The sequence below is a fragment of the Plasmodium brasilianum genome, chromosome 8, assembly GCF_023973825.1.
Source record: "Plasmodium brasilianum strain Bolivian I chromosome 8, whole genome shotgun sequence".
Taxonomy (NCBI): Eukaryota; Apicomplexa; class Aconoidasida; order Haemosporida; family Plasmodiidae; genus Plasmodium; species Plasmodium brasilianum.
The window spans coordinates 537,976-556,909 of NC_090121.1; the positions used below are offsets into that span (position 1 = coordinate 537,976).

At 25.3% G+C, this 18,934-nt stretch overlaps 5 protein-coding genes across 5 annotated transcripts; 2 read left to right on the forward strand and 3 right to left on the reverse strand.

Annotated features, from left to right (window-relative positions):
* Positions 1–527: 527 nt before the first annotated feature.
* On the reverse strand, positions 528–2,300 carry MKS88_002295 (AMP-binding protein; the record flags this gene model as incomplete). Its single annotated transcript, XM_067215293.1, has 1 exon — positions 528–2,300. One exon carries the CDS (start codon positions 2,298–2,300, stop codon positions 528–530), a length of 1,773 nt encoding a protein of 590 aa, XP_067073733.1.
* A 2,496-nt stretch (positions 2,301–4,796) lies between these two features.
* MKS88_002296 (zinc finger protein) lies at positions 4,797–6,080 on the forward strand (the record flags this gene model as incomplete). Its single annotated transcript, XM_067215294.1, has 1 exon — positions 4,797–6,080. One exon carries the CDS (start codon positions 4,797–4,799, stop codon positions 6,078–6,080), a length of 1,284 nt encoding a protein of 427 aa, XP_067073734.1.
* An 822-nt stretch (positions 6,081–6,902) lies between these two features.
* Positions 6,903–9,485, reverse strand: MKS88_002297 (metalloprotease; the record flags this gene model as incomplete). Its single annotated transcript, XM_067215296.1, has 4 exons — positions 6,903–7,042; positions 7,707–8,685; positions 8,979–9,083; positions 9,372–9,485. 4 exons carry the CDS (start codon positions 9,483–9,485, stop codon positions 6,903–6,905), a joined length of 1,338 nt encoding a protein of 445 aa, XP_067073735.1.
* Positions 9,486–11,695: 2,210 nt separating this feature from the next.
* MKS88_002298 (protein phosphatase PPM10) lies at positions 11,696–13,303 on the forward strand (the record flags this gene model as incomplete). Its single annotated transcript, XM_067215297.1, has 1 exon — positions 11,696–13,303. The coding sequence occupies one exon, from the start codon at positions 11,696–11,698 to the stop codon at positions 13,301–13,303; it is 1,608 nt and encodes a 535-aa protein (XP_067073736.1).
* A 1,858-nt stretch (positions 13,304–15,161) lies between these two features.
* On the reverse strand, positions 15,162–16,727 carry MKS88_002299 (tubulin--tyrosine ligase; the record flags this gene model as incomplete). Its single annotated transcript, XM_067215298.1, has 1 exon — positions 15,162–16,727. One exon carries the CDS (start codon positions 16,725–16,727, stop codon positions 15,162–15,164), a length of 1,566 nt encoding a protein of 521 aa, XP_067073737.1.
* Between the last annotated feature and the right edge of the window lie 2,207 nt (positions 16,728–18,934).

Consider the following 18,934-nt stretch of genomic DNA (forward strand, 5'->3'; position numbering starts at 1 on the left):
AAATTGACATATATCTATCCATATCTATATCTATATCTATATCTCTAACGCTATCTCTATCTATATCTATCTATCTATATCTATATCTATATCTATATCTATATATATATATATATATACATATACATATATGTGTATGAATGTGTGCTTGAATGTGTATACTTATATATATATACATGTATAAGTTTATATCCCATCATAAATTTACCACCAGCCCAAGGTACTGTTTAGGCCTTTTAAGGGAGAAAATGATTCCGTAATTTTATGAAAATACGTAAATATTTTGGTGAGAAGTTATGGAAAAAGGTGTACTGACTAGAGGTACAATTTATAAATATTGAGTTTGACAGAAAAAAAAAAAAGAAAAAATACATACACATGTGTACATAAATATAAAAATGTACGCATATATATATATATGTGCATTGCCGAGGAGACGGCAGCCATTTTTTTAGCATTTTTTTTTTCACGTAAAAGATATTTTACTTTTTTTTTTTTTTTTTTATTATTCCCCCATTCGACGTATTTTAAAATTTTCTCTTCCAGTTCCTCTTATCTGCATGAAAATTTCCCCATATTTGGCCGTGCAATCGAACTCTTTTCAAATACCCAGGAGGATGCTTTTCCATTTTGTCTCTTCTTTGTTTAAAATATAAATAATACTCATCAGGTAAATTTTCTGTTCCATTGTAAATTCCATCAATTTTCAATAAAGAGTTTTCCGTAATAGAGGCAATATATTTTGTTTTAAAAAACCCACTTTTGTCAAATGATGTTGAAGTGAGCTTGCTGTTATTATAATACTCAGTAAATATATTTTCTGACTTTATTTTCAATATATTTGTTTTGGTGTCAATTTCTATATTTATATTTGGTAATACATAACCAGCTATCTTTCTTTCATATGGTATAAGCTCCTCCTCTAGTTTACCTAATTCCATTACACATATTGTTCCTATTTCTTGTACTACATATCGCTGAAAAATTTTTGCATTAATAAAAATTTTCTTTATTTTTTCTACATATTTTTTGTGAATTCCTGGCATTATTTCATTACCATTAATTAATATTGAACGCACTTTATTAGCTTTTTTTTGAATAAATTCCTCTTTTGTTACATTATTAATAGGACAATTTTCAAAAAAGAGAATAAAATCTCGAATTAAATAATTGTTACACACAATTGTACTTATGCCCTTTTCCATATTTAATATTTCTTCAAATAAGCTAGATCCATCAATAAAATCAAAAGTGTCATCCACAAAATCGTTCTTAATAATTAAGTTATGAACTGAGAAGTTATTATTTTTATTTTTCATATGATTTTTAAACCATTCCATATAACTGTTATTATTTAACACCTTATTTACACTTATTTCAGGGAACACAATTGTTGCACCTGTGTATATCAGATTAAATAATATATCAAAATATTGTATATTATTCGCTGGTGAACATACTAAAACGTTGTCTTCTTTTCCATTAATTTGCATAAAATTCGTAAAAATTTTGGACTGTTTCAATATATTCGACAAAGAAAATTTTATACTTTTGTCACATTCATTTTCTTTTGATAACTGCAAATGAAAAGAAACGTTATTTTTCCTAATATTTAATCCTTCCCTATTACCAAAGAAACCATCTTTATCCTCCACAAAATAATCATTATTATTTTCCAACGAATGATTGTCAAAATGTATACTGTTTATTTGGTTAAGGGCATTCTTTTTTCCATTTATATAATCCTCACATTTTTTCTGACCGTGCATAAATTTTTTCGCAAAATTTTCCCGTCCTTCATTTAGGTCTTCTACATATTCTTCATGGGATAATATATCAGGCTTATCATAACAAATCAAAAATGGAATTTGTAAATTAAATGATATTTCTTCAATATAGTGTTTATAAAAAGGATGACATAAAATTAAATCAATGTTATTTTCCGCTATGTAAAAGGAATATTTCTGCTTCATTTGTTTTGCCTTTTTTATAGGAGTAGGAATTGAAATATAATCAAAATTATTTAACAACACACAGAATTTAAACACAAGCTGAGAATAACATGCAGGAAAGAGACAACCTATTTTTTTCTTCTGCTTATAAGACCAATCATTTAGCCTAAAATAATCGTACATATAATACATAAGTTTTTTATTCATCAGATATACCTCACTAAAAAATTCATTGGATGACACCACAGAGTTATTCGTGTAAATATTGAATGAACTGTTCAGCAAAGTTTTCAGCGTTCCAAAACTTCTCCTTGCCGGCAAGCACTTTTGATAAAATTTTATTCCCATTTTTATAGTTATGCATAGACAGAAAAAAATAAAAAAAAAATTACTTGTACACAGTTGACATGTTCATACATGAGTACTGTTGCACGCACGTGTATATATTCATCTATGTACATGTATAAAAAAGCATACCTGACCGCAACATTTAGAGCCAATATATAAATCTCTTATTTATAAACAATGAAAAAAAAAAAAATATATATATTCCATAAAAATTAAATTAAAATTATGAACAAATAATAAATGTTTTTTAAAATAATGTTTACAGCCTCTGAAAAATAAAAATCCAACCATACTTCAATTTTTTCTCATTCATTTTCTTCTCTTAATTTATTATCCACTAAGTTGTTTTTCGTTTATTGCATACAAAAAGGGACATTTATTAAATTAACTATCTGTAATATATTAAATTGTTAACTCCTTTTGCATACCCATTTATTTTCTGGATATGTTTTATTCTTTTCTATTCAATGTATATAACCATTTCGATCAAAAAATAAAAATATACAAGCATTTTTGCATAATTGTGTAGGAAAGGTTTTGTCCATTCCTTTTTTCCTTTTTTCTTTTTTTTCAAGTCATTCTTAATTACTTTTTTACAATGTTTTTTAAGTTGACTTTTTTTTTCTTTTTGGAAATGTTAAAAATTATGTATGTTCTGAAAAAAGTTTTTATGAATTACCGGTTAGGTACTACAATTTCACCTTTGTGTCTATATGTTGTTGTTATTTCGTGTATATGTATACTTAAAAATTTTTGTTCAAAAACTAATTTTTTGAGAATGAGAGTGATGTATTACTAGATATTTCCATTCTTCAGTTTTCCTTCATAGAACATGTTATCTTTCATATTATTTTTTCCTTTCCTCCTTCTATCTTTCATACATTTTCACTGCTAAATGTATATATATATATATATATATATATATGTATATATGTTTACATCACAATATAAAATTAAATAAGGAATAAGGTAAAGTGAAATAAGAATATTTCAAAAATTAAAACAGAACAGTTTATATATCCGCTGTTGCATGTAGGAAAAATACATATATTCGAACTTATATTAATGTGAGAGGTACCATGTAAAATATAAACAAAAAGCATACATATGCGTATGTACTCATACGTGTGCACATGAATTCACACACAAGCACACATACTCTTACGTATATATATGTATTAACACATGCACACATATACGCATACGTACACATATGTACTAATGCAGACACTTAAACGGTTTCACAGTTCAGCCTTTGTGGAAGCAAAAAAATATATTCATAACGCTCGCTCATATTTTGTAATACATCCCTTTCTAGAACTATTTAATGCTAATGAAATCAATGCGTTAAAGATGCATAAAAAGATATAGCTCAACGCCTAAGTATTGAATCAATATGAAAAAAGAAAACAATGCAGTAAAATACAATACACAAATTAAACAAACGCATATACATAAACATATTAAGTGCAATATAGAGAAGTATACTCTTCACTTATATTAAAAATGTTAAAGATTTTTTTTTTTAAGAATTAAAAATAATATCAGAAATATACAGTACTTCTTCATATATATAATACAACACAGTATGGTCAAATGCTGTAATAATTTTTTTTTTTTTTTTGAGTGCGTTCTAATTTGTTTTTACCCTTATAAGGTTCTTATGCACAACGTAAAATTAATTCAACTTTTATAATTTTTTTTTTTGTTTCTTCTCTTAAACGGAGCTTAACTTTTAAAAAATTTTGAATATTCTTTACCGTTGTGTATCTATTAGCGATATATTATTCTTTTATTTATTTGCTGAATATTAGGAAGGAATGGAACTACATTATTTGGTAGGGTATCTATAATACAGCTAACTTTGTGATATTACATATGTATGCTTATATATATGTACAATTGTTTGAATATATTTTTATGTATTTATATGTATTTGCATATATTATTATATATTTTCATATAGTAGCGCATAATTGCATTTATTTTCGTATATTTGCATATATTAGCGCGTAATTGCATATATTATCCTATATTTTCATATGTTAGCTTATAATTGAATATATTATCGTACATTTTCATATGTTAGCTTATAATTGCATATACATGCGCATATATGCGTATATTTCTCCTTCGTGAAACATAAAAATATTGATGTGAAGAAAGCGCATCGCTGTATGCATTTGCGTTAAATGTTAAAATTGAATTATACCTTTCATAAATCGTAAATGATTTAAGCTTATTACATTTATGCCTCCTTTTTGACGTGAAAATTTAACGGATTCCCCTCAATATACACATATGTATGTATTTATATATGCATATGTACATACGCAGGGGAGTATATAACAATATTGATGTACGCTTTTATTCATGTGCTGCAAAAATTACCAAACGCACGACTATTCATCATACGTACATTTCTTAGTATGTACAACTGCAATCCCTATTTTTCCATGAAATAAAATAAAATAAAAATCAAAAAAAAAAAAAAATATGGGGAGAAAAAAGCGCAAGGTAAATATAGAACTGAAACCATTTTGCTACTATTGTGATAGAGAATTTGATGACGAGAAAATTCTTATTCAACATCAAAAGGCAAAACATTTTAAATGTTTACAATGTAATAGAAAATTAGATATAGCAAGTGGATTAATAGTTCATATGATGCAAGTACATAAAACCAATTTAAGAGCAGTGCCTAATGCCTTACCAAAAAGAAATGATCCTGAGATTATTATAAGAGGGATGAATGGAGTACCAACAGAAATAATAGAAGAAAATTTAAATAAGTTAAAACAAAAATTAGGAGATAAGAATATTAAAAGACAACAAAGAGTAAATTGGGCGCAAGTAGCTATGGCACCTACAATGGAACAATTTTTACAACAAGCTCAGATGGGAAATTTCTCCTTCCCTGGTTTTAATTCACCCCTTATACCAACAAATAATTTATTACCAAATAGTGGTAATAGTTATACCACTACTAATAATAGTAATAGAAACAATAATAGTAATAGTAATAATAATAGTAATAGTTACAATACTAGTAATGGTAACAGTACTAGTAATGCTAACAATAACAATAATGCTAACAATAACAATAATGCTAACAATAATAGTAATAATAGCAATTGTAATAATAGTACCTTAGATTTAAAAAACAGAAAAAATATACCAGCTATGCCTTTTTATTTGCCTAATAATAATATAAATATGATACAACCACCACCATTAGGTGCTAATATGTATTCTACTATGAATCAAAAAAATACAACATTACCAAACGTGCTCCCTCATACGCCTTCAGGAATTCCGCATAACAATGTAGCATCCCTTGGTTTTACAGGATTTCCTTCAAATATCCCACCTCTTCCTCCAAATAGTTCACAAAAATATACACAAAATATGAACTTTTCAGGATCTACTTTTCCAACTAATTTATCAACAAATATGTATCAGTCATCTCATTCAATTTATATGCCTCCAGGAATGTGTCAACTACCTGATCCTCCTTCAGCCCCACCCATTATGCCTCCATCACCTTCACCTCCTAATATGTATCCATCGTCCACACCAGTAATACCACCATCAGCTACTCCACAAAATATGAATCCTACATCTCCTCATTCTACCAGTTCAAATAATATAGATGCAAAATTGGTTGAAACTGTATCAGGGGATAAGGAAAGTGCACGAAATTCAAGTAATGAAAGTACAAAAAATAATGCACATCATACGGATAATGGAATAGCAGGAAGTAATAAGACATGTGAATAATACCATTTTGTATCATTACAAAATGATGTAAAAATAATATTCAATAATGATGAAAGAACATTTTGGAGCAAATTATTCCGTAAATATGGATGGATGAACACGCAAAATTGATGTAAATGCACACAAAAATAAAAAAAAAATGAAAAACTGAACTGAGAAAATACACATAAAATTAAGGTTCCAAGACCTTCTACATTATCATTCCAAGTTAAACAAGCATTTATATAAGAACGTGTAGTTCTGATGGTAGCACATTTATTCTATTTCACTATTAAGGGGTAACATAAAACGAAACTATGGTACAGCAGCTATATTTATTATTTTATTTTTATTTTTTTTTTTTTTTGTATATATACTGCATAAAAATATGCTTATTTATTGTGTATACTTTTGTTAAGCCACTTCCATATACATAACTTTTTTTTTTCATTTTTTCTCTGCATCTTCATCTTAATCTTTTTTTTTTTTTTTTTTTTTTTTTAATTTCGTTAAACAAACCAACGACAGTGGAGCAGTTTTGGTGGAAAGGCCAAATGCAGAAAAAAGATAACAAATTAACAAAAAAACAAAACAACAAATTTTTTAAAAATTTGATAGAGAAATTAAAACGAAAAATGTAAAAGTAAATATAAATAAATAAATATATATATACACATACATAAATGTACGGTGCTTCTTCCCCTTGGTTTTTATCTTCCCAATTTTTAAGTAGGGAACACGAAAATGGTGTCAACTGTTACTATCAGTTTTACAGCATTGCAACATATCAAATGGTACATAAATATTTATCATAATATTTGTAGCCCTTTTTTTTTTTTTCTTTCAATCCAAGACTATTATTTTTCTCCTTTTATTTTTATCATTGTACAAATTATCCGAAATGATAGAATAATTTCCTTTTTGTGTGTTTTTTCCCTTATTTCGACCTCTTTTTACTTTCAGAATGTGCACGCTATTACCTCCTGATAAGTGGAAAAAAAAATAAGAAAAATAAAAAAAGATGAAAAAGGAGAATAATAAGAACATGTATGTAAGGATACCGCTTAACAAAAACGTACACAAGAAGTACATATATATGCAGTAAATGTACCAAAAAAAAAAAATATTTGATGAATATGCATATATGGCAGTACAATACAATATACAATTCTTCAAAATGTAAACAGGTGGAATTTTGTTTAAAGAAGAATAAATTTATTTGATCTTTTTAACTTATCAAATGTGTAAATATTTCATAATATTTCCATTTTTTTCGTATTAAATGAGAGGGAAACATTATTTTTGCAATACATTATATATTTTTATAAGTACACTATATCCAAGAAATTAAGCGACAGATCGTTTTATATAACGCAGAAAGTAGACCTATTTGTGCATTTTATTTTGGTGCATTCAAATTACATATTATGTACCTATATATGCATATGTACATATATAAATGTGTATAAGTATATATACACATATAAAAATGCTGCCTCATTTTTACAATAAAGACATGTACACATAATTTTACTGTACCATATATTTTGAGAATAAAATATATACTTTTCATTTTCATCAATGTATATGTATCATACAATAATGTACATATACTTAGATCATATGTTTTTTTTTAACAATAATTACCATTCATTTCAGGGATAGTTACCATATCGTTTGATAAGATCACATCCTTTGTGTCTGTATTACATTCTTTTTTTGAAGCATATTCAATTTTTTGATTTTTATCTTGTACATTTAAAAAACTCTCACTACCTATTTGCACATGTGGGTATTTTGTGTCCCTTACATAATATATATTTGAATTAACAAAATTTTTATGTGTACTTTTATTTATGCCTGTATTTATGTCTTCATTTATACCATTACTTATGTCTTCATTTATATCCTTACTAATGTCTTTATTTATACCCGTACTTATGTCTTTATTTATACCCGTACTTATGTCTTTATTTATACCCATACTTATGTCTTTATTTATACCTTTACTTATATCTTCTTTTATACCCGTATTTATGTCTTTATTTATACCTTTACTTATATCTTCTTTTATACCCGTATTTATATCTTCATTTATTTCTTTACTTTCCAAAATTGTCATCGTTAAACTATTTTTTTTTTTTACGTTCAAAGAATTTTCTTCATTTTCTCTCCCCACATTCTTAGAAGAATTGGTTATTGGGTCAATTATAATTACTTCTTGATTTAAAGAACATATTTTATCATCATGTTCTTTTCTATTTTTAAATATATATTCATATTGTTCTGGTGTTAAACAACTTTCAAGCGATAAATTTACTATTTGACCATCCTTACTTATAAAATTATTTATTAATCTTTTTTCTGCAGCTTCAGCTGCCATTAATTTAGGGTTTGTATTATAGATATTCTTTTTACTACTTCCTATTTTTTTACCTACACAGGCATGACTTGATCTATTATTATATACATATAATTCATTATACTCTAAAATTAGGCTATCCAGTAATTCATAGAAAGACTTATCATGACGACTGTGCACTATATGTGCTAGTTCGTGTAGTAGTGTTCCAACTATATCATTAAAATGAAATATTTCTCCTCCTCTTTTTTTTCGAAGTCTAATCTATACAAAAAGGAGGACACGATAAAAATCAAGCGCGTAAGCATATTGTTCATAAGGATAGGTACATATATATACATATGGTATATATACATGTGCGGAAAAATACATATAGAGGAACAATGACACAATTCTGCTACTATCTATTACATTTTCGCATAGTGTTTATCTACATAAGGAACATTTACACGTCAAAATTTTCTTTGATGATTGTTAGTATTTCATTGTTTTAAATTTAACTAAATTACTACCATGTAATAATAACATAAACAAAGAAAAAAGTAGTTAACGAATACCTTAATTTCGGATTTGGATACAATATTTAGACCTAACAAATTTGGACTTTTGGGTAAAAATTCTGAAAGCAATTCAACCGAAAAACGCCTTTTCCTCATAATGGGCTGCAATTATGAAGAAAAAAAAATTTTTAATTAAAAAAACAAAATAAATAAATATTTTTACAAATAATCAAATAAATACGAAAGCATAATATAATGAATACAATCCTTCTCAAACAACAGGACGATACTTTCAATTAATTACGCTCTCATTGGGAAAAATAAGATCTCTCTTAAGATTATAATATATATATATATATATATATATACATATGTAACTCCTCTTTCTCATTTTCTATATTTTATTTTTTTCCTTCTGCCATTTTGGGTATAATTATAATAAAACTTTACCAGCACTTGCTCGGCAGCTTTGCTTAAGATTGATTTTGCCCTCTTATCATTTTCATTTAAAATTTTTATTTTGTGAATTTTATATTTTACATCATCTAAGTTTTTTAAGTTCATGACTTTAAACAGATTTTATGGAATTAATTATTCATAATTAATCTTTTTAAAATCTAACCTTCTATTTCAAAATGTAACAAAAAAAAAAAAAAAAAAAAAAAAAAAATGTACTGCACATGCTTATAAACAGCAGTATTGATTTTCACATTTCTATTTTAAATGAATGGTGTAAATATTTTAACAGTTGGAGCGATACTTTCCTGTCACTGGGCATTTTATTTTTAATAAGTGGGGCATTTTTAAAATTGGAAAAAAAAAAATATATATATATATATACATACATGTATATATTATGTGAAGTCTTATTACGAACAAGCGTATACGCAACAGTGTCGACTTTTTTTGAACTTTTAAAATTATCATACTTTTTACCTACTTTAACTGTTTTTATCTTTTCCGAATTTAACCTAGAAACTGAAATCAGGAGAATTTTTGTTAATATTCAATAAACGTTGTTATATATATATATATATATAAAAAAAAAATAGTAATTAATTATAAAAGTACTTGGTGTGCAAATAATTTAAATTTTACAGTATAGAATTACTAAAAAATTAAAATTTTCAAAGCGTAATATTTTAAAAATAATGTCTATTTAACGGATTAAAAAGTGCGAATTTCTTAAATTTTATGATAATCCCATATATAATATATATAAAATAATTTTATCATTTTTTCTAAGAAAAAATTTTCTGTGCTATGTTTATACTCATGAAAAAGTACTACATTACGCATGTATATAATACCATATATGTTATAAAAGAATGGAAAAAGCATAAACCGTATTAACAGATGATTAAATATGTAATTAAGGTTTATATTCCAACACATATGAAAACAAAGTAGGAAGCATGTGTCATAAAAATAATTATTAACCGTTTGAAGCAACATAACTAATCTTTATTGATTCAAAGGAGATATAAGTATATAATTCGTAGTGTATTTTTCTCTTCATTTTTATCATAAAACGAACCATTCAAAGTAAAGGAAAATAATTTCGAATTTCAGAATTTGATAGCAAGCTACATCATTTTACATATTAATAGCGAAAAAAACAATTTTCTCCTATTGCATATATATATATATATATACATATATTAACGTTATTAAAACAACACTTTGAACAGATAATCACGCGCAATATCGACTTTTTTTCATTATCTACGTGTTAAAATGTTAAATTTTTCATTAAAAATGCGCAAATTAAAAAATTTGTTAAGCCTTAATAACAATGAAACAACTTTTCTGTTTTTAAAAAAGTAAATATAAACAAAATAAGTAAACATAATAACAGTTATATTACACTAATTATAACAATATAATCTATATCTCTACATATTATTATAAAAATAGTATATGGTCAACTATTATTTTATTTATCAATTTTTTCGTAATTCGTTCTGCCTGGACAGTTCAGAAAAAAAAAAAAAAAAAAAAAGCAAAGATCTCGCGCATTTTAATATTATCGCAAAAATGTATATATTAATAAAATGTTAAAAAATAAGTAAATAAATCAAACATTAAGTGAATTTGATAATAATGAAGCAATAAATAAGTATAACATAATTTCTTAAATTATTCTATTTTACTCATTTATTTATTTATCTACATTTTTTTCTTTTTTTCTTTTTTATTTTTTGCCTTTCAAGCTTTACATTTGATTATGTATAGGAAGCCCAATATTAATGTTATTATATATATATACCTATCAAAATTTTTTGCACGTTCAATGCAAATACGTTAGATGAAAATGTATATTTTTTTTTTTTTTTTATTATTATTAAAATAAATTAAATTAGCGTTATTTTCAGAAGTTGTTGTTTTATATCTTTTACAATTAAGTTACAAAAGTGAATTTTTTTCTTCAATAATTTTGTTAATAACCCAGAAGGGACATAAATATAGCATAATATATAACACGCGTACAATATATGTATATATGTATATAAACAATAGAGTATATTCTATGAATATATTATATGCTTAGATAAGAAAATATACCACGTACATAAGATGTATGGTATAATTTTTTTACCACATTTTTTATAATTTTTTTTTTTTTTTTTCTTCAGTGTTTTTCACCTCTGAAAAAAGAAAATAAATAAAATGTAAAAAAAAAAAATATAGTAAAATAAAATGTGGAGTAAAAATAATGCGAAATTTAAAGTTTAAATATAATAAAATATATAACATTACAGCAATTGATTCTCATGTTTCTAGCATTTGTAATTATACTACTTTCAAATAGTATGCTGGTGCATAAAAAGCAATCCAGCTTTTTTGCTCTTGCAGAAGTGGAAAAATTGAAAGGGAAAATGAATTATTTATTAAAGAACGAAGATAAGTATGTTAACCGAAAAAATTTTACCATTGTTTCGAAACAGATTGAAAATCAGCTAAAAAAGAAAAAGAATAGTGGTGATGAACGGATAACTTTGCAGGCTATTATTAAAAGGTCGTGGTTTCAGTCCGTTAACAGTAGTATTAACAATAGTAACAGTAACGATAATAGTAATAATATTAATAGTAATAGTAATAATAATAATAATAATAATAATAATAACGGTAACAGTGACAGTAACAGTAACAACAAAAGTAGTAGTAGCAGTAGTAATATCGGCAAAAATTGCAGTATTAAAAATAATAATAAAAAGAGTAGCCAGAATAGTAATAAAAACAGTAATCAAAATAATAGTCAAAATAATAGTCAAAGTAACAGTCAAAGTAACAGTCAAAGTAACAGTCAAAGTAGCAGTCAAAGTAACAGTCAAAGTAACAGTCAAAGTAGCAGTCAAAGTAGCAGTCAAAGTAACAGTCAAAGTAACAGTCAAAGTAACAGTCAAAGTAACAGTCAACATAATAATAATAAAAAGAGCAATCAAAATAATAAAATGAAATGCTGTAACAATAAAAAATGTGACACACAGGTTAAGAATGAATGTTCAAAGGAACTCCAAATGATGGCAAATTTACCGCATTCCATTTCGAAAAATAAAATACCTTTTAATTTTTTTGATATGGCATATAGTTTGTATATGAAATATAAATTTAATAAAAAAAATGGTTCATTTTCATTCCTTAAGAAAGCCTTCTGCTCACCTAGGAAACCTCCTTTTATAACTAATTTTAAAGTAATAAAACATCCAGGTAAAGTGGAAAGTGAAGACTGTTGCTTAAATGGTCAGGCATTTATGGCTATTGCTGATGGTGTAGGTTCTTGGATAAGGTTTGGAATAAATCCAAGAGAATACCCTGAAAAGTTCTTACAACTTTTACAAAAAAAAATTAATGAAAGTGAAAGTGATAATGTAAAAATAGAAGAGGTTTTAGATTATGCTTATGTAAATAATCATAGTACAGGATCAACAACTGTTTGTGTAATAATATATAATAAGAATAAAACCATATCAACAGCAATTATTGGTGATGCACAGTTTGCTATTATTCGAGATGGTGCTATCATATATAAATCGAAAACACAGCAATATGAATTCAATTTCCCATACCAATTAGGTACTAATGATATGAATAAACCTATAGATGCAGATATTGCGCACTTAGAAGTAAAAAAAAATGATATAATAGTTGCAGGCTCAGATGGGTTATGGGACAACTTATATGATGATCAAATATTAACCCTAGTTAAGGAAAATAAGTTTTCAACCTTATCAGAAAAAATAGCAGATGAAGCTTTCAGTTATTCCAAAATGAGAAGTTGGATGTCCCCTTATATAAATAACTTTAATAAGGAATTTAATTGTTATAAGTCAGGCGGCAAATTGGACGACATTACTGTGTCCTGCGCGCTAATTGGTTAGACATCTGTTCAAAATTTTTAGAAGCATTTTGAAAGTGAAGTCAAAGGCGGAAGTAGTTAGAGGAAAAAAGAAGGTAGAAGAAGTGGGAAGAGAAACGAAGGCAGATAAATAGAATAATGTATCAAAATTTTTCCGAACAAAATAAATGATATAATGTAATAACAATAATTCGCCTGAATACTCATATTGCACCCATTGTGCTGTCTATGTATTATAGTGTGTAACTTAGTACACTTTGATTGTGTATATATATACATGTGTATAAGAACCTTTTTTCCCTTCCCCCTTTCTCAGCTCATTAAATATATAAAATATCTAATTAAAACATTTATATGATGAGTTGAGAAATAATTTTCCAACAGTACAAACCGAAAATTATGGTAAGAATTTTTTGAAAACATACATATATATGTTTATACTGTGTTATTGCTTTTGTAATTTTGTTCATTGTAATAGAATTACATCCACTATTGTAAATACGTTACATATCATTTGAGTATAAATGGGCTTTTGTTTTACATCATTTTACTTTATTTTACTTTATTTTACTTTATTTTACTTTATTTTACATCATTTTACTTTATTTTACTTTATTTTACTTTATTCTGCTTCATTTTACTTTATTCTACTTCATTTTACTTCATTTTACTTTATTCTACTTCATTTTACTTCATTTTACTTTATTCTACTTCATTTTACTTCATTTTACTTCATTTTACTTTATTCTACTTCATTTTACTTCATTTTACTTCATTTTACTTCATTTTACATTATTTTTTTTTGTTTCTAAGACAAAAATCCATAAATATTATCCCTATCAAAATTAACTGCATACGTATGTTGATTCTATGCATATATCTATCCATATGTTGTCTCATCACTGCAGTAGCTTCTTTTCCTTTTTTTTTTGTTTATTATAAAATACATTTATTAATAAATGTCCTCTATGGACAGTCATTTTTTGAAAGATGACTTTCACAAATATTTAATTTTTGTAATTAAAAAAATATGCATGCATTCATTTTAAAAATATCATACATTAATTTAAGTTTTCAAAATATTTCAAGAATTTATCTAAATTTTCTTTAAATTCTCAATTTTATTGAATATTGATAATGATCAGCCATTTGGCATCATATTCAGTAAACTCTGCATTTTATAATATGTTAAATTTGTTTCTAGTATTATATACATACATGCATATATACGTACGCGACAGTATTTTTGTAAACCAGGAAACTAAAATTATATAGATCAATTCCATATCCACATAAAAATTTTTCATGTGTTTTTCTGCATATGCCATAAAATTTCCACTACAACAGATTGTTCCTTAAGGTGCCTAAAACGAAGGCTTAACTTCCTTTTCCCCTCGCGCGCACATATGTATGGTTTTATGGATGTTTACGCATATGTATATACACTCTATACACATATATATTCGTATATAAATATGCGAATGCCCAAGTGCATGCTTTCCTAAAGGAGAAACAACAATGTGAGTAATTTTTTGCTATTTAATATAAATGTGTTTGCACCTAAAAATATACACTATTCTTAACGCGTTCATAAAAATGGCTTATTTTTTTTAATTATACCGCTTTTTTTTGTTCGCGTAAATAGCTCTTCTTTATTCGTAGTAAAATAAAAAAAGAAGAGAAGGAAAAAACAAGCAAAAGTGCATATGAAAAACGAGAACTGAAACAAAAAAAGGAAACGAAAAAAATAAAGCAGAAAAAGAACAAAACAAAAGGATAGCAAAACAAAACAAATAAAAAGAACTCTTTTAAATGGAACAAAATTAAACAAACGAAAAGGAATACAAAGGGATGGGGCCACAACGCGGGGGTCCGTACCCCTAACAAGCAGTAGAACAGTTGCTAATGTTTATGTTCTCCATGGTTGAATAGAATTTACTACAGTGCACATTTTCTACCATATATAATTGCTCTTCAGTTGTTGGGAGATCAAGGATAGACAATTTTTCTTTAGTTTTATTTTTCCTCTTCACATTTTCCTTAAATAAATATTCATAAGAATCTCTTTTCATAGAATAAGGTATACCTATTGATTTATTCCAAGCATTGGAAACAAATAATATAAGATTTTCATAATCTAATAATTCTTCTAAGGGATAAATTCTTTTATATCCCCCTAAGTTTTTATTTTCATATAGAAAACGGCTTATATTTAACTTTTCTTTTAATTCTTTCTTATGTTTTTCTAATAAATCATTATATTTTGTTCTAAATTTTTGTAAATTTATATATTCCTGAATAAACATGTATCTATATTTTGAATGCATATATAGAATATTTAAAGTATCTCTTATAACTGCATATTTCACTTTTTCATCTACCAAGGAACAAGTACTAAAGGAAGGGGAATGATTTACTTCAAGTAGCCATGGTTTTAATTTGTAATCTAATAATATATCAAATCCTAGTACCTCAAAACACATACTATTAGAATAGTCACTAATATGAGATGAATTGTAATAATGCTTTAATTCTGGCTGTATAGAGCAAATTGTTTTAACAATCATATGCTCAATTTTTTTCATTAATGAATCCATAGGTAACCCTTCTTCTTTCAATTTTTGTAAAAATGCTTTCCAACTTCTTTTATGACCTCTCGTAGCATCATCTGGATTTGAGGAGTTTTCAAATTTATCTGATTTTTTATTAATTGAAAAATTGGTTAAATGCATATTTACTTGTTTAAGATTTTTCGATTTTGGTAATTTATATTTTTCTATTGAAAATCGTACTAATCCATCTTCATGTAAAAATATGCGAAGAGGATCACAACCTGTTACTAATACATACAATCTGATATCAAACTTTAAATCATTTATTAATAATGGCTTGTGTATATATTTCTGAATTACACAGCTTTCATATTTGTTTATATTGTCTAAACTTTTTGTTAAATAAATACCTTTTCCTTGACATGAATTTTTTAATTTAACTATATATGTTGTTTTAGATCCATTTTTGTTTTTTTTTTTTTTAAAATAAATTTTAAAATCGGAAATTTCATTAGGCAAAACCCATGTCGGCGGAAAAAAATTATAACTTTGAGGAAAATTCTTTTTCATCTTTTTTAAATTTTTACATAATTCATCTTTTCTTGTTATTCCTTTCATTCCAAGAAAATGATTAATCTTTTGAAATTTTTTTAATTTTCTAAACCGATCATCGGATATAGAGGTATCTAGCCATATAACATCCCAATCTGTGCAATCTGAAGAAACTTGTACCCAATTCACTGAATCTTCAACTACTCTTCTAATAATATCATATCTTGTATTCGCTAAATGAATTTTATAAAAATGCTTTCTTTTTCTGAAAATCCCATCATATTTATTTTTATCATTATGCATTAAATATTTGTCCATCATATTATTCGATTTAACTATCATTAGCTTGGATATATTTCTATAAACTTTTAATTTTTTCCCATAGATGAGCTTGCGCAAAATTAGCTATCTTTACGTATAAATAAATTATAGAAAAATTATAGAAAAATTATAGAAAAATTACAGAAAAATAAGAAATATTATCTCCTTTAATATATCTGCTTTATATTATTAAAATAAAAATTTTATATCCCATGTTTATTTATTACAGCATCTCTATTAAAAAAAAAAAAAAAGGAATTACTTCAGGTTATACCATCATTTCTTTCCCTTTTTTTTCATATGCATACATACAATTATATATATTGAATCGAACTTTGATAATACACATATATATATTTGTTTCCATATATATATTTCTAATATAATCAATGTTCTCACTAAACTGGCTTCAACGGATATAGCGTTATTCTATTCAACGAGTTTTTTTTTTTTTTTTTTCTACTACCTTCTTTTCTTACACTCTCGTAAAACAAGCTTAGTCAAAATTGTTACATAAATGTCTATTTATCAGTTTATTTTAAATAATGTTAAATATTAAAAAAAATATATATATAAAATAAAAAAGTGAAAATATGTGAAAGTAGAAAAATGTGACAAAAACAGAAAAAAAAGTTACAACCACAAATAAGAAGTCTAAACAAATATTAAAGAAGATGAAAATTTAAGGCAGTGTTTTGAAGATTTATATCTATCTATGTATCTGTGTACATATAAACTTAAATATATGTATCTATATAGTCGTAATTATATGCAAATATAGGTCTACATATAAAGATACAAGTATGTAGATAGATACACATAAACGCATGTAGATGGGTAAGCAATCATGCCAAACATACATACCCACATACACACTTAAAAAAAATTTCACGTGAACTTAACTATACAACTTTTTAGCATATTTTGATTTAACCATTTAAACATACATGGCTTCTCCTTTCTTATGCATGGAGTTACATATTTCAAGGGTAACCACAATATTCTTAATATGCATTATTTCAAAACATTAAATCTTTTAATATTCTACAAAAAAATGAAAGCAAACATAGTTCTATCTTTTTCTTTTACGAATACCCATTGACATACTGTATAAACGGCTTGTACACTAGTATATAATGCAAAAAAAATAAAATAAAATAAAAATAATAACAAAATAAAAATAACGAAATTTAAAACAAAAAAACAAAAAAAAAAGTTATCTATTAAAAGTTATAAAAATAAGACATTATTTTTTTTTTTTTTATACGCTATAAAAAAAATATATTTTTAACTGTAATTAACTAAATTTAAAATATATTTCTTTTTCTATTTTCTTAAAATTTTTTTGCATATGTACGAATATATACATATTATATATATTTCCTTTTTTTATTTGTATGTGTATTTTTTTTCAGCTTATTTTTTTATTTTTATTTGGAATATTATTAAAAAAGGTAATACTAAATATAATATTAATAACATTTCTCAATTAGTAGTACATTAAAAAAAAGTTATAATTAAATATAAATTTACTATGAAAAAAAAAAAAAAAAAAAAAAAAAGGAGAAAATTGAGTAAAAGTGTGTATATCAATTTGTACCTATAGATTAATCCTATTCAATTTATAGGAACTTTTTTCCCACTTTAATTATAGTTAAAAATTATGATTATGTGAACATTTTTATTTTTAGATAAATGTACATAATAACATTATTGCCTGGTCATGCGAATCACCACTTTTCTGTGTACGCATATACGTTATAATACAATGGAAAAAAAAAAAAAAATATGAACAGCAATGTGGAATATTCATGCGTGTATATATATATATGTATAATATATATATATATATATATATATATTTATGTATAATATAAAAATATATTTTTTTTTTTTTTTTTGCTGCCATCGTAGCAATTAATACAGAATGACAATGGAGATATAATGTTTGATAAAATATAAGAAGTGTCTTTTTTAATTGAAACAAAACTGTGTATAATAAAACACACCAGCGTATTTTACTGATATACCACAACATAACATTTGTACCTTTCGCCTAATCATTGAAGATATTTGTATATTTTCCTTAATGCCATTTTTATGCATATGTGTGCATAGGAAATATCAATAAGTAAAATTACAAAAAAAACAAAATATTAAAAAAAATATATGTCTTCACAAAACACTAAATGCATAAAATGCATAGGTTCTTTCCTGATATAATAGCC